Raw genomic sequence first — 16,654 nt, forward strand, 5'->3', positions numbered from 1 at the left:
TTAATCAAGGTGCTGTTATTCTAACCATGGGATCCTTTCAGTATAAAAGCCTGAAAGCATAAAGTGACTGAGAAAATCATCAAAAAGAAAAAATAAATAATTATTGTGAAAATAAATAAACTGACCAAATACATTCCTTTCATTTTAAGTTAATCTGTTGGATCAATTATCATCACTGCTGGAAATCTCTTAACTTAAACAGGAAATGAAATTCATCATGACTGCTCCTGTTTCTGTTTTCCTGCATTTTTGTTTTTGCACAAAACATTTTTGAGGTGCTAAGTTTGGCCTTTCTTGCATTTTTTTCCTGCAGCCACCAGGGGGCAGCAGCCATATACATTTCTCCAAAATACCTTTAACTGGTGTGTGTGTGTGTGTGTGTGTGTGTGTGTGGGGGGGGGGGGGGTTGTTTCACTGTAGACAAAAATAACCAGTGCTGCACAAATACAGGACAATGATTAAAAACATAAATGTGACTACAGAATAAAATGATCCAATGCATATGAATAAGTTACTTCACTATGAGGAAACCTGTATGCGTGCATTACAGTGTTGTTACTTCTCTGTAATCATTGTACGCTGCCAGATATGCCAACAAAACAAAGGTGAAGTAAATTCATCCTGTTGAAGAATAAAATAATGATTTTGATGCATTATGGGTTCATTTACCTGCTGGTGAGGGACGACGGGAATCGTGGCGTCCATTCTCGGTGCCGCCATCGGAATCGGACGCTTCGACCTGCACGGAGAAAAGAAAGAGAGGCATTGACGCTCGCATCGTGAAATGAAAGGAGGGCAGCTTATCTAAGAGAGAGAAGATGAAAATGAAACGTGAAGGTTTTAATTCTCGTGCGCTCCTCTGAATATTTGTGCCTCGTAGAAACGACCATAAAGTCTGGTTTTCATCAATCATCTGCATTCTGACAGATTAACAGTGTAGTCTGTCAGAGCGGCATCCAGCAGGTTTAATAATCAAAAACAAACTGAAACCACCGTGTGATGAAACGTCTAAGCAGGACTTTTACAAATCACTTTACTTGTGGCTATTATAGAAAAAACATCAGCAGCAGGAAAAGCTTCAATTTCTCCAGAGAAAATAATAAAAGGAGGTCAGATGTTAAAGCAGACTGACGACAGAAAACAGCAAAATTTAAGTCGGATAAAATTGCAGCAAATGGAAGAAAAGGTGAAAGTAAGGGCACAAAACCAAAAAAAGTCGGCTCCAAATGCTCGCCTCAAGAAATGAAAGACAAGGTCTGAGAGCTGCGATGAGAATGAACACAAAGAGAACGTCTGCTCTGAAGAGTAATGAAGCTTCCTGCTGCAGGCCACAGGGCCAACCACAGCCTCACTGTTTCCAGCCTGACCCGACGTCAGGGGAAATTTCTTTTACTCCACTCAGCACTGTCGCCTGTTCAGCAGCTCTCAGTTCATATTCAAGATTCAGAGACTTCACCTGACAGTGGATCACTATAGGAACACCAGGAGGTGAAAAAAAGTCATCAGGGGTGGGGAACTCCAGGCCTCGAAGGCTGGTGTGAGACCCCCTCAACCTGTCTTGAAGTTCTCCAGAGGCCTGGTAATGAACTAGTCATGTGATTCAGGTGTGCTGACCCAGGGTGAGATCTAAAACCTGCAGGACACCGGCCCTCGAGGCCTGGAGTTCCCCACCCCTGTCCTACATGTTGGCAGCTTTAGCTGCTAGCTGCCTGCTAGGCTTTGCCTTAGCTAACAGGAGTCCTTGAACTGGACCTCTGCACCATGTCTGTGCTGTTGGAGTTACCCAGCTAGTAACGCATCTGTCTTCTAAACAGAAGATACCATAACCAGGCTCAGGGAGGGGCAGGGCCATCTGAAAGCAGCAGGGGGCGACTCCTGTGGTCGAGAAAAGAAGCAAAATGATGTTTTCGGTCCCATTAGAATAAAAGAGAATCAAACAGGATGTTATGATGACGATAAGGTTGTGGTTATCTTCAGTGTACGGTCTTCTGAGGTTTTTATCTCACCCTCTGTCTCTTCACAGGTTTGTTACGGTCGTTTTGTTCTGGTGGGAAAAGGAAAATGACCCCGATATGAAAACTTGAGTGAAGTCAGTTTATTGTGAGCGGTCCGCCTCATTGGTCAATACAGCTCGAGGGTGAGCGGGGGTTAACAATGACTTCCTGGCCTGTTTCCACCGCTTCATCACAAGCTTGAATTCACACCAGCAAAACATTTAAAACAACAATAGGAAAGAAAAACGGCGTCTCTTCATCCTGAGCTGAGCGTCTTATCTTCATCACCCGAGGCTCCGTGGTTATGAGAGACCGCAGGAAGCGCTTTGTGGACCAACATTCATTTCCCCTCTCAGCTGTCAGACGTCTTCATGGCACAAAGAGACGTAAACGTAATGGCTGAAAGGAGGAAATGATCCGAGCGCAAAGGATGCAGCAGACTGAGGGAAATCCCAAAATCCACAACCTTCATTCCAGGCAGTGGCCGTGCGCTTCAATCCAACATCGCACACAGGACAACAGGATCAAAACATCTAACCCGGAAAACCGAAGAACTAAAAGAAAGAAAAGAAACTTCACAAACTACATTTCAGACAGAGGATGAGCTGAGGCGGTGCACGGAGGCTTAATATCACACAAAGAAGGATTATTTTGAACTGTGAATCATGCAAAGCTGTTGCAGGAGATTGTGAGGATAAAATATTGAGGTGCAGATGAGCAGAACCTGTCCACTTTAAACCCAACAGGACTTTTTAGTTATGATATCTGACCAGTTTTTCTGCAGAGCGAATAACAAATGCAAAAAACACAGAATCATAAAAACCGTCAGACACCTTCAGATCTTCTGACGCCCCAGACGAGTTATTACCAATCAATGTGACCTCAGAGACTGGCAGGTGTAACTGTCACCTGTGTGGGGCCTAAAAGGTTTACGTTTTCACATCAACATCTGAGCTCCAGACAGCAGGAGGACAAACAGGAAGCTGTTACAGACAGGAAGTGTGAGCAGGGAGGAGTCGGTTCTTACTTGGACATGGTGAGTGCCAGGTTGTAGTTTGCCATCTTGATTTTGTTCTGGGCCTCCAGGTGAGTCATCCCCTCGGTGCTGACGCCATCGATGGCGACGATGACATCACCCTGCATCAGGTTGCCCTGCGCCGCCTTGCTGCCTGGAGAGATCTGTCCAAACACAGAGACGACCACGTGTGAGTCACCTTTCACAGGTCAGCGCGCACTCGTTCATCCTGAAATGGTTTTCCACGAAACAATCCATGAAATGGGAAAAGATTTAATCAGCTTTAAAACGTCTGCACAACCTAATCTGGACACGTTACAGAAACAGCGCGTCAGCACGGTGAGGCCTCAACTTTCATGCTTCAGTTTCTCAGAGGAAAACACGAGAGGAGCTTTTCACAGAGCTGGAAGACGTTTCGATGTTAGACAGAAAAACAGACGTTCCTGCTCTCATGAGTTAGCTGTGAGGTTTTAAAGACAGAAGCAAATCACTCCTCATCACCAGGATTTGGCATTTTGAACCATCCACATGAAGCCCCGCAGTGACGTCATCAGTTCTTTATGTAAGAGCACTTTGGCATCTGCTTGGAACCACACTGTGGGACAGCCACCATTGAGGACACCAAGTCGCATTTTTGTATTTTTGTGTTGAAATTTCATCCCAGAGAAGTTTCAGGTTGCTCTACACACCAACAGAAAGTGCCCTCCTGTTGTTAACACTGCATCAGCATGGCTTTATTTGGTGGGGGCGGTTTAGGCTTGACTTTAAATTCAGTCTGGGAACAGAAGAAGACGCTAACAGTGACACTGTTCCTGGACACTTTGGGGTTCTGGATCTTTAATACATTTCAATTCAATTTTATTTTTATCTCCAAATCACAGCAGCAGTTACCTCGAGGTGCTTTAGATTGTAAGTTAGCAATAATACAGAGAAACCCCAAACCTCAGTCCCAAGGCGCTGTGGCTTAGCTGGTCAAAGCGCCTGTTTCGTAAACAGGAGATCCTGGGTTCAAATCCCAGCAGTGCCTTTTAGTACACCTTTATTACTTCCCCCTTTAATCAGGCCTAAGATCCATTGGACTTCATGTGACCCTAACAATTGACATCATGCGGGAGGCTGTATGTGGTCCTCCTGGTGACTGCAGGGATGCACGCATTCAGAGGAAGGTTCCTACAAAACAACAGCCTTTTACCATTTTTTGATAGATGTGTACGATAAGCTAGCATTCTGAGCGTGTTTATAAAATGCTGACCTGCAAGTCGAGACCAAGTGTAAAATCATAATTTATTTGAAAGTGAGACTTTGGATTCCTGCTGAAAGGAAACGCTACAAAAACACAGCTGCTGTGTGAGACGCCAAACAGGCACTGCTGGGATTTGAACCCAGGATCTCCTGCTTACTAGACAGGTGCTTTAACCAGCTGAGCCACAGCGCCTCCTGCATGTGATCATTTCCTGTATCTCACACTGTGATATGTGGAAGCTGTTGTTACGAGTTCAAAATTGGGGACGGAAACAAGAAAAAAAACCACAATAACAACACTGGTCCGGCCGGGTTGAGTCAAACGATGATTTTAATGATCACACGCGTGGGAGATGGACACTGATGCAGACAGCCTCTGATCTCAAAATGGTGGAGCATTGCTCAAACTTTTATAGCGTCTGGTGCCTCCACCTTATCATAAAAAGCCTAAACATTTACATGCTTTCTCTCACACGGCGTCTAAGCTACGACCTTGGCTCCCTGCTTATCTGCTCCTGCTGAGATGGGGCAGAAAACTCCAGTATATTCTGTTCTCTTCTAATCAGACAAATAAGACAATAACTCTCTGTGAACAGTATTTCTTATAACTCAGCAGTATAATGCATCATAAAGCAATGTCATTCATTCACAACAAGTCAGCAGTTTAATGTCATGCAAATCAGTTTAACTAATGCAATAGTTATCAGCTTCTTCTAATTCAGGAGAATAATGCAAACTAAACTACATAATAATTCACAATCTTTAATTAGGGATATAACATGGCATAAAATAACACTACAATCCAACACTGTCCAATCGGGCCTCTTGTCTGTGCTCCATGCCTGGTTGAAGAGGAGCTCACGATGGTGCCCTGATCATGTGATGTCTCACATCATCAACAGTGGCTCAACGATCTTCAGGAGCGCCTCCAAGGGGGACGGCCCCCTCTGGGGACGGCCCCCTCTGGGGGGTTTTCACCTGTTTTAGAAGTGAAGAGTTTCTAAATGTGAACATCTCACGGACAGAAGAAGTCCAGCTGCTGTCGGTTCAGGCTCTCCAGACCAGCATGGATGACCTCTGGCTGCTGTTGCTGTCCATGGTGCTGAAATGATGCTACTGATATTATTAATTATTTCTATATGATATTATTTGAGTAAGAGAGAGAATATGAGATGGTCCCAAAATGGTCCGTCACCCAGGGCGTCTCACCGAGACGCTACGCCTGTTTGTCAAACATCAGGGTGGAGCGGATCAGGGGCATTTTGCAACCTTGCAGCTATACCCACATGGCAGGATTTATGTTCCAGCTCCCCTTTAAACCTCTTACTGGTGATGAGGTGAGAGCCTCCAGTAGTTACTGAGCACAGGGACTGAGCTCGCTGTGGTATCACCGGAGTTTATTAATCAAATACAGAGCAGGAGGATGGAAAAATCAATGGAGGAATATGAAGTGTGAGAGTTGGCTGGAGGATCCTCCATCAGCTTGTTGGATGTGACCCAGCACCCTGCTTCATCCTGCAGCTCTGATCCAATCTTTGTCCAAAAGGATGGCGTGGTTGGTGCACAAATACATGGTTACCATCATTATCTTCTCTCCATGCAGTGTACCATTACTGGGAGCACATCTACCCTCAGACGAGCTTCGCTGCTTTGTCTCTGAGCAGTGCAGGGCTGGGACGGCAGAGTCCTGGGAAGATGACAAGCTCGACATCGTTACGGCTCGCTCTGTCCTCCCGAACCTCAGAAGCCTGCAGAAGCTCAGACTAGTCTAATCTCAGTGTTTTCACACACACACCATCTTAACTGATTCAAGGGAGGAACCTTGTTTAAAAAGACCAGCGGCCCAATCAGGGGATAATCAGGGGTCTGGCTGAGGTGCTGTAGCTTAGCCGGTCAAAGCATCTGCCTTGTAAATAGGAGATCCTGGGTTCAAATCCCAGCAGTGTTTTCATATAAATTAAATTAAAGTTTAACTTATCTGACTTCACTGAACCTGCTGATTTAATCGGTTCAGACAATCAAGGTGGGACAGAGAAATGGAAGATGGGTCAATAAACACAAGCAGCAGGACGACTGTCAGCTGTTTAGTCCTCGGTGATTCAGGAATACGATGCCAAACTTGGCTGGTTTGCTGCTCTGAGTCAAAGGAAAACCACAGATGGAGTTAAATGGCATGAACCACATGGATGCACGGCTGTGATTTGAATCCAGGATCTCCTGTTTACAAGGCAAGCACATTAACCTGTTAAGCTACAGCACCTGCTATGAGAAGCTAAAGCTAACATATTTGCTGCTTCTTTAACCAGGTTAAACAATGTTATTATAACTAGGTGATCATATGGTTCAACATCCATCACAGGTCATCAATGGCTGTTCAGTTTTCTCACCAAAGCTGGAATCATTCATTTATACTTAGATGCTCTTCATTATCAGACTTTAATAAAAGAGGCTGATGGAAGGGCTGCTCTCAACATGAGGTGAGATTTAATCTGGGGGAGAGAACCAGTGTTTCTTACATGTGGGGGTGGAAAGTTCCACAGCCTGGGAGCAGAGCTTTCGGGTGGTCTGTGCTGGTAGGAGGGGTTCTGGTAATAATGGGGCCAGCAGAGTTTTGAACCAGTTGAAGCTGATGGAGGGATTTTTGGGGGAGACCATGCAAGAGAGAATTACAACAGTCAAGGCGGGAGGTAACGAGACCGTGGACAAGAATGGACGCAGACTGGGTGGAAAGACAAGGATGTGTTAATGTTGCGTAGATGGAAACAGGCAGAACAGCTGAGATTACTGATGGGAGAGTGAACTGTGATGACATCAAGGCTCTGAGGTGAGGGGAAAACTGTGGAGTTAGTGAGAAATGGTTTGCCTTCACTAGGTTGGATTTAGTGCCAATAAAAAGGATTTCAGTTTTATCCTCATTGAGCTTAAGAAAATTAGAGATGAACATCCATGAACCTGGAGGAGGTTAATGGATGTAGTGATGGAGGAGGATGCTGGGTTAGGAGATGATGTGCTCTACAGAGACCTGAGGGAAGCAGCTGTAAGAAGGAACGGAAGGAAATCTTCAGCAAAAGCAGGAAGGAGGAGGTGCTGTAGGTCCGCAGGTCAGAGCACCTGCATGTAAACAGGTGCTCTGACCTGCTGGGTTCAAGTCCCAGCAGTGCCTGAAGGAGCTTTTTCTACATATTTCACTGCGACATCACCCTGATGATCTGGCTGTAGGAGCTGTCGGCCTCTCTCATCCAAACGTTTGTTTGCTGCTTTCAGCTTTTCTCGTCACGGCCGAGCTGCAACAATGTGAGGCCTGTCCAGGCGGCAGAGTGGCCTAGTTTCACTGGGAGCTGACCTACATACACACACACACGCACGGACACACACACAGATACACGTTAGGGGTGTCCGAAGTGAGATGACATCAGAGGAGGCGGGTCTCCTTCTCTTTATGGTCGCTCGTCTCCTCTCTGGACAAGAAAGAGTTAGAACTGAGGCTCTGGACTTTCTCTGACAGCAGCGACAGTAACAGTAGATGAGCTGAGAAAGCAGAGATAAGACGTGTGTGTGTGTGTCGGCGTGTGTGTGTGTCCGTGCGTGGGTGTGTGTCCTTCAGAGGCTAAAAACAGCCCGCTGCCTGTCAGCAGCTGCTCGCCGCCTCGCTGCAGAGATAAACTGCAGCTGATTATTTCTCACATCGATTCATAAAGTTAACTTTTATCTGTTTGCATCAGATTTTTTTTGCATGCCTGTGTAACATTTTGTCCCACAGCTGTGGGCTGAGTGGATCTGTGACGGCCACTCCTTCCCGTCGTCCTCACAGTGGTTTTGCTTCATCCTTCAGTCTGAATGTTTGTTGCTTCTTTCTGTCTCTTTTTGATCATCTTCCATCCTCAAATAACCATTTGTGTCACCTTTGTGTGTCCTTGCATGTGTGTGTTTGTGTGTAGGGATTCAATTCTATGCCTTCTAGTTTTTAAATTCTTACTGTTTTTTACTTGTATTGCTTTTATTTATTTATCTTTTTAGATTCAAATAGCTGTACGCTTTATAAATGAAGTTATTATTATTGTTATTTATTATTTGTATCCTTTATTTTGCACTTTCTCTGATTCTTTTGGCCTCCTCACAGTTGATTTCATTTTCTTTGTTTTTCTGTTTTACATCCTCTTTGTGTCTTTTTGTGCGTATGGTTGTTTTCCATTTCTGTGTTGGTGCTTTTTGTTGCTTGCTGCACTCTGTTTGCATCCCTTTTCAGACATTTTGCATCCCCTGGGCTTCAATTTGCACGAGTGATTATTGTACATCTCTTTTAGCATTTCATATTTTGCATCCTTAAATTATCATTTCATCTTTTGAGTTCATTTTGTGTGTCCTCTTCTGTGAGTGCACATCCTTTTGTAGCAGCTTTTCATCTGTATGAAGTTTGTTTTTGGTCCTTTTCCCTCCATTTTTATGCATTTTGCAGGCATATTTTGATCTTTTTCAGCGGTTGTATATCTGGTATGTGCACGTTGTCTCTTTTTGCTAACTCTGCGCCTCCTCACAGTTGTTTTGAATCTGTTGTGGGTCCAGCATGACTGAAGAAGGCCACAGTTGTTTTGACCCTCCTGCTTAGTCTAAAGAAACGCACCTCTGTGCAGTCTGACTAAAGCTGCTTGGTCTATTTGTGTCGATCTCACAGCTGAAACTTGTATTCAACTCCCCGCTGACCTACTAAACCGAGTCCAGTCTTAGTTCACACGTCTTATTTGGGGTTTCCTGAAGCCATTTGGGATCCCCTGACCATCAGCAGCATGTGCAGCTGTGGCAGGAAGCAGCGGGGTCAGCGGGGAGCTCGCCGAGTGCTGAGTCAGCTCCGTGTGTTTGTTACAGCGGGCATCGAATTACCGCCGGCTCGGCTTTCGCCCCGACTGTAAAACTCGAGCGAGCTTTGAGCTGTGAGAGGAGCAGCAGGAACGCTCAGAGCCCCGTGAAGCTTTGTAAGAAAATCACTAATTAAACACAGACATGAAGTAAAAGCACAGGAATCTCTGCTGCGTGGGAACAAAGGTCATTTATGTCTGAAAAAACAGCCACAGAGAAAGACTGATGTGTCCTTCAGCAACTGCAGACTTTCTGGTATTTACTTTTTCATCTTTGATTTCTTTAGCTGAGAACAGAAATGCCTCAAAACAAGAAGAAAGTCTTTGCTTTCACACAAACACACCTCTAGCTGCTCAGAGAGACATTTAAAGATGTGTTTCTAACTCATCTTCCCAACATTTGGGGACAATCCCACAAACGGACTCGGAGTCGATGACGTAAACAGGAGATCTCTAGTTCTGCCTTTCAAACAAACTCACATGTGTGAAAAATATATCACAACAAAAAAGTTTTTTTAATAGATTTTGTAGCTATAGCTACAAAATTCTTTTGTGTTTGCATGAAAGCAAAGAGACAAATGTTCTTGTTTATGAACCTTTCCTCAGTTTGGTCTGAGTAACCAAATCCACAGATCAGACTCTTTAACTTTCTTATTGACGAGTGTGGTTCTGCTACGTATACCAAAACATCATCTGTGTACACTGAGATTTCGTATTCTTCATATTTGATCTGATCTCCTTTGATGTGGTTGTGCTGATGATTCTGTGCTAATAGTAAACAGTACAAAGAGCTGCTGTGCAAAGGTTTGGACAGAAAGACCCTCGAGGTGGTGACACTGTTTTCAAGTCAAAGAAGCAAAGCAGAAATCTTGACGGCATTTTAAAATCAACTCTAAATCAACCTCACAGCCAGGAGGACTCAGCTGTAAGAAGCTGCAGCGCCCTCAGGAGGCGTGCAGCTTAGCTGGTTGAAGCGTCTGTCTCGTAAACAGGAGAGCCTGGGTTCAGATCCCAGTAGAGCATGCTTTACAACAGACCTGGTAAACAGACTGAATGAGCTTTTATCTCTGGGCTGCACAAATGAAACCCATCATGTTCTAGATTCTGGATGATGTAGACAGCGTTGGCCTGACACTGAAAAAAGCTCCTGCAGTGTGTCCGTGCATATCCTGCTGTTACTAGACTGTCATCTGGACAGGATGACATTAGAAATATTGGCTAAAATCTGCAGAACATTTGGGCTTCTTAAACGCCATCTGTCACCTATTGCATACATAAATCCTTCACTCCAAATAACCTAAATCAGAGATGCTGTTTGTAAAATACTAAAAAACCGTTCAAAGGATAAAAACAGTGGAAATGACCTGGAGATGTTGGCTGTAAAACAAAACTGGAAACTTTTAGAGGGTGTGCAAACTGCGCAGAGACGTTTCCATGGATTAAAGCGGCACGAATCCTGCTCCGTGTGAACACTTCCTCACTGCTGCTGGTCCTTTAGAGGCCACCAGCTGTCACTTTTTCAGCCTCGAATCGTCCCAAACTCCCAGACACGACTTCAGAACAATCGCCGCTGCCGGCCCGAAGGAAGGACTGAAGTCATTTGGCTCTAAATATATTCAAACAAGGCGCTGACAGAGCGCAGAGGAACACTGAGATGGAGAGGATTCATTACAAATCCTTTTAACTTAAAGCAGCAAAGCTTAAAGTGAAGCTCCTGCAGCTTCTCAACCAATCAGGGATGAAACATGCAGACTGTCCGGCACTGTGACATCACTCAGTGGTACACACTGTGGTACACACTGTATGGCAGTTATCTGCTACATGAGCTGGTCTGTGATCCAGTTAAAAAGTAAGAAGTCGTTACTATTTAAATAATCCAAGTGAGAGTCACACTGGACCTGTTTGACCCACACTTCACTCATGTTCAGGGGAAAGGGTTCATCTGTTGGGGACTATTTTGAGCAGCAGATTAATCCACATCTGTGCCGGTGCAGCGACATGCATTTCATTCCTTCTGGAGCTCTGCAGCTCAAAACATTGACGGAGAGATGTCGGGCTTTGAAGGAAAGCTTGGATGGGGAGAATCCTGTGACCCTGCTGATATTCTCTTTGAGCGCTGAGCAGCAGATTGGATCTAACTCAGCCTCATCTGCCTGTAAATCCCACCTCTTCACCGCCGCTCCCTGAACCTCATGCTCTGAACAATGAACCAGCGAGCAGAGAGGGATGATGGGAATATGAACACTGCTGAATTTCCTTCCTCACTGGTATTAGTTTAAGTCTGTTGAGCATTTGACAGGATGCAAGTGTGTCTGGCCTACAGCAGCAGTGAGAAGGGAAAGCAGACATGTCTAAATCATGGCAGCGTTGGCCGACGGAGCTGCTTTACATGATCCGCCAGCAAAAGTAAAGATGCATTTCATTTTAACCACAGAATCGGTTATCAATTGGCGTCACACGTTCATGTGCAGGAGTCACTGTGAAGGGCTTTTATTGTGAAAGGAAGGAACAGGAAGAAGCTCCATCTGACTTCCTGTCCTGATGGAGCAGCAGCAGGCTGCAGCAGGGTCGTTACAAACCGACTCAGGACGGAAAACGTTGACAGGGACGTGAACTTGGATCCGAGCCGACAATCAGGCAGAAACTGGAGGGTCGGATGGAAAAGGAAGGTCCTCGTTCTCAGTTCTTCACGTAGAGCATCATCGGCACTAGAGGTGAAACGAGGTCCATGTAGCAGAAGTCTGTTAATACTCGTGAATCCACAGTTCATTCAGAACTTTTTGTGTGGTTGTATGGTTGGTGTAACATGACTGTCACATCCCAGAGCGAGGAGCAGAGGTCCTGCCAGCCTCTCCGGGGTTAAACCAGTCGCTGACTCTCACACAGACAGAGGTTCTGCTCGAGTCTTATTTTTGGCTCGTCTCCGGCAACGTGGAAACACCTCCCACCAACTCCGTCAGCGAGGTGCAACCTGAGAGGCAAAACCCGGGGCCAAAAACAGCTCCTCGAACCAGGAACACAAGATTTACTGTTCCTGTACGAGTGCTGCCCTGACACAGACATAAGGTCTCACTTCAATCATCAAGTGAAACAATTTAAGAATAAAAAACTAAAAAGGTTCTGAATCGTGAGGCTTTGTTTCAGCCCTGTGACTGTTCTGGACGACTAAACATGATTTAGTATCTCAAAGAGGACCTCCATCTTTCTCAGCCTGACGGAGGAGCTGCGTAAAGCGCGTGGAGCTGTTAACAAACAGCGCGCTCACAGAGGCTGATGAGTGTAACAGCTGAGCAGGGGGAGCGCTGAAGGTCGGCCGTCCCCGAATGAATGAGTCCTCACAGCGTGTGTGTGTGTCTGTGTGTGTCTGTGTGTGTGCGTTTTTATCACTGCTGCTGTTGTAGGGTCCTAAATCTGTTCACAGTCATGTTGTGGGGACCTGCGTCTGTCTCTCCTGTGGGAGGACTCGGTTTAAGGTGAATGCAATGATGGAAATTGTGGAGCCGCCAGCAGAGACTTGGATTACAGATGCAGTGAATAACAATGGAAGAGCAGCAGCACCCAAACACAACACAAAACATCTGTAGGCTAAATGTGTGGAACAGAGGCTCACATGAACATCTGGAACATCCTGCCAAGTTAAACAGTTTGAATAAAAGTACAGCAACATATATGAACCCCAGTAAACACAGCTCAGGGTCCAAAACCACCAAAGTCGGCTGGACAATAACTGCAAATCAGAAAGAAACATAAAATGAACCCGAGCCCATCACAAAGAGACGCACAAGAAAACTAACAGAAACACAACAACCCGAAAGGGTCAGAGGCTTGAACTACAAGAAAGACACAAAACTGCCAAACTGAGCTGCAAAAAGACGACTTACAACCTGACAAAAGACACAGAATTACCTGAACGAACCAGGACAGACGCAAAAAACAACTGAACAATTAAAAAAACGTTAAAAAGACCCAAAACACAAACAAACCCCCGAATTTAACAACCACAAAAAGTCTCAAAATCACTAAAAAGAAAAGAAACCCAAAGAATTTAACTACACAACAACTGCACCAAAAGGCAGAAATACCAGAGAGAGAGACATTTAATGACCGTAAAAGGAAAAGAAACTAAAATTAGATGCAAAACTACAGAAATAAGTTGTTCAGTACCTCCAAAACCATGCAGACTAGCTGCACTGCAAACCCAAACAACCCACAGAGACACCAAATAACAGCAAGAGGACAAAAACAATCAGCACTGATGCAACGTGACCTGAAAAATGCAAAACTGCCAACAAGAGGCTACACAAAGCTGCAGCCACAGCTTTTGTCCCAACACATCAGGCATCACATCCAAAATCACCAAACAGAACCCGACACAGAGGTCAAAGGTCATCAACATCCCACCAGCAGATTACAGTGGAGCTGCAGGAACTTCGTCTCTCCATCTGTCCAGAGAGACGAGGCTCCGAAAGCAACACCAGCTCCAGTTTCAGGCCTCCACCTCTGCTTCGGCCTCCCTACCTGACCGGGGGGGGGGGGGGGGGGGGTCGACGGGCTTCACTGATTCAAAAAGAAATCAGCCACACATCAGAGATTATGTCCCAAAGCAGCCACGTCTCCTCAGCTGGACTCGAAATGGAATTAGTCTACAGCAGGTTGAGTTTAATGACTCATGAGCACGTCGAACAGACCCGAGGCTCACACCAGCTCGGATTTTAAATATTAATCATTAAAGTTTCAGTAACAATGCTGAGGGGAATTTTGAGCTTTATTTTGAAAGAATACAGATGACAGGAAATAAGGCAGGACATGCAACAATGGTTTGCATCTTAAACCGTCCCAGCTTCGTCTTTCTACATTCATTCCCTTTTGTAACACCACTAAGGACTCAGACTGGGACACAGATATCAGAGACTCACATCTGTCAGCCAAACACAGAAATTGGGCGAAGCTGCAGGTGAAAAAGTGCGTTTCCTGTCCGATTTCCTACCCTGGAGATGGTCAGCGGCATGTTGAAGTCCTTGCCCCCCTGCAGCCTGAAGCCCCAGGGCCCGGGGCCGGGCAGCGACACGGTGTAGGTGCTCATTCTTCTTCCACACAACTACAAAGATCCTTCAAAGTCAGAGCAGAGTTTCTGGAACAAAACCCACCGGCAGCTGCAGGAGACACGGGACGGCTCTGAAAGCAGAGAGGCGATAGAGAGAGAGGGCGTGAAGCAGGTGAAGCAATCACGGAGGAAAGAAAAATGAGTGAAATGCACCAACCGAAGAGGAAGAGAACGAGTCGCAGCAGCTGAGAGGAGAAAGAGGAGGACCTGCCTGCTTGGACGGGCTGAAGTGACAGCCTAAGAATAGCCTCAGACAGTGGTGTGGCATTGTGGGGGGGCGGTGGGGTGAGGCGGGGTGAGGCAGGGCAGGGGGGTCTGCAGGGAAAGGAGGGGGGGTGGACTTATATGGCGTGAAAGGGGACACCCGGTATGCCAGGCTCGCCGTGATTCACAGCGGCTAATATAGACCAGCAGATTCTTCTAGACCCTCCTCACTGCCCCCCTCAATCATGCAGCGCCCAGGGTCTCCCACGCATCCAATCAGGGGCAGCGTCAGGAAACGTCTCATTATCTCGGTGGCGATAAAGCCCAAACAGAAAGGCCACGAGTGGAGTGGCACTGATAGCTTAAAGGTCAGCAGGTTCAAATCCCTCCACGGGTCGCTGCCGAAGGCGTCAGCGAGGCCCGAGCCCGACTTCACCCGTCAGGGGAACGCTCTGAGCCTCGTGGACTCAGAAGAAAAGTGTCCACCTGTCAGGACTGTCCTCAGGTTTACCCAGCCTAAAGGACTCCAACACCTACAGAAAACTACAAACATGACCGCCACAGAGAGCCAGTGCAGCCAAACACAGAGCCGATAACCTCAAAGAACGGCAAAGTAATCACACAGAGATTAAACCTCTCAACACCAGATGAAATTTATCTTTACGAAGATTCAAAAGTAAACGATTAATGTCCGACAAAGAGAAGCACGATGACCACAACAGGACTCAGCTGCCACAAATAGACCTCGAGAGGACGACAGCTTAGAGAGACGCAAGACACAAAATGATAACGAAGAGACAAAAAAGCCTCAAATTAGGTGGAAAATGACAAAACGGGACAAAAACCGCTACAAAGACACACAAACAGACCCTCAAAAGACAACAATCCACAAATATTAGCACAAAAACTAGAGAGAGGCAAGAAAGAGCCAAAAACTGCAGAAACAATCACAGAGACAAGCAAACACACACGAGGGAACCTGACAGGACAAAATGAGAAGCCCAACAAAGTGAGTCTGAATCAGCACATTCAGTGTTTTTAAAGGCGACACACGAAGCCCACGAGAGCATACGGGTCAGATGTTATCGGGGTAACACCACCTTCTGCCTGATGGTGGGCAGGGTGGTGTCAGTGCGCACACTGGGAACCAGAAATGCTGTTTGTAGGTGTAATTTGGGGGGCAGAGTCACACCTATAAATCTCACGTTTTTAATTCAGGTGGTGCTCCATGTGTTGTATGTGGTCTTCATTAAATATGATAAAGTCTGTGAACTTTCCAAACACCTGAGGAGGCTGCAGGACTTTAAACAGCCCAGGTACCCCGAGCACACCTGTGGACGCCCCGAGCACACCTGTGGACGCCCCTCTAACAGGTGCGTGTCAGATGGAGTGAGGCACTGTGGTTAAAGCGCTAGCCAGCTAAACAGGAGATTGTGGGTTTGAATTCCAGCACCGCCTGCTTATTAACAGGAAGATGAAAAAGCAGCTCTTCTCTCCAAGCAACAGTGAGTCAAAAACCACCAGAGGTGCAGAGCCCTCACTGCTCACACAGGCTGGGGGCGATCGGCCCTCTGCACCGACTGACAGGCTGATCCCAGAGCAGCGCTGAGCCTGTTATATCACCGGCTAAGTTTAGACTCTGAGAGGCAGAGTGGACTGGGACGGAGCTGTTTAAGGTTTTAGAAACTTTTATTTAAACCATCCATCTATAACAGTCCTTACCAATGTTCCCTCTAAGCTGCGCACGTGCAGCTAATCCACATGGTTGACAGGCTGTGACAGCGTCCTTATGTGCCGACACCGGTGTTTTAGCAAAGTGGCTGATGCGGAGTGAAGCCACGTTAATGACAACGTGTACAACCATTGGAGATGTGAGCAGGACAGACGGAACAACTGACGGAAACAGTGTGGACTTTATACCAGTTTTTAAATTGTGTTGATCGGCCACGTAAAACCAGAGTTATGATAAAATATCTGCAGTGTTTGGTTTTCTTCCTGAATACTGTCGTTGTTTATATTTACTGCAGGAAGAAACGGTAAAAACGACGTTTTATAAGGAAAACGCTCGAAATCCTGTGAGAAAAAACAGCCCCCCTCCAGCCTTTCCTATTGGTGGAAAAATGTACCATGTGGACCAATCAAAACATGATATGGCAACATGACATTTAGTTGTTTAGGGAGGGGGAAGTTTTAGGAGTGACGGTGTGTTTGAGATGTGAGAGATTTGCGACATTCAGCACAA

At 46.0% G+C, this 16,654-nt stretch overlaps 1 protein-coding gene across 4 annotated transcripts in view; it reads right to left on the reverse strand.

Moving 5' to 3' along the window:
* LOC309720579 (LIM domain-binding protein 3-like) overlaps positions 1-16,654 on the reverse strand; it is a 33,937-nt gene that overhangs the window by 14,320 nt on the left and 2,963 nt on the right. For 2 of the 4 annotated variants that reach the window (XM_082557626.1, XM_082557624.1), the window contains exons 2-4: positions 14,092-14,279; positions 3,022-3,173; positions 670-739 (exon numbers count right to left, since the gene is read on the reverse strand). In XM_082557626.1, coding sequence (XP_082413752.1) covers positions 670-739; positions 3,022-3,173; positions 14,092-14,187 — 318 coding nt within the window. In that variant the 5' untranslated portion in view covers positions 14,188-14,279. Of the gene's footprint in view, positions 1-669; positions 740-3,021; positions 3,174-14,091; positions 14,280-14,365; positions 16,613-16,654 lie in introns of those variants that run through there. The other 2 variants (XM_082557625.1, XM_082557627.1) reach the window with 2 other exon arrangements.

Source organism: Aulonocara stuartgranti (genome assembly GCF_965226115.1).
Source record: "Aulonocara stuartgranti genome assembly, chromosome: 13".
Taxonomy (NCBI): Eukaryota; Metazoa; Chordata; class Actinopteri; order Cichliformes; family Cichlidae; genus Aulonocara; species Aulonocara stuartgranti.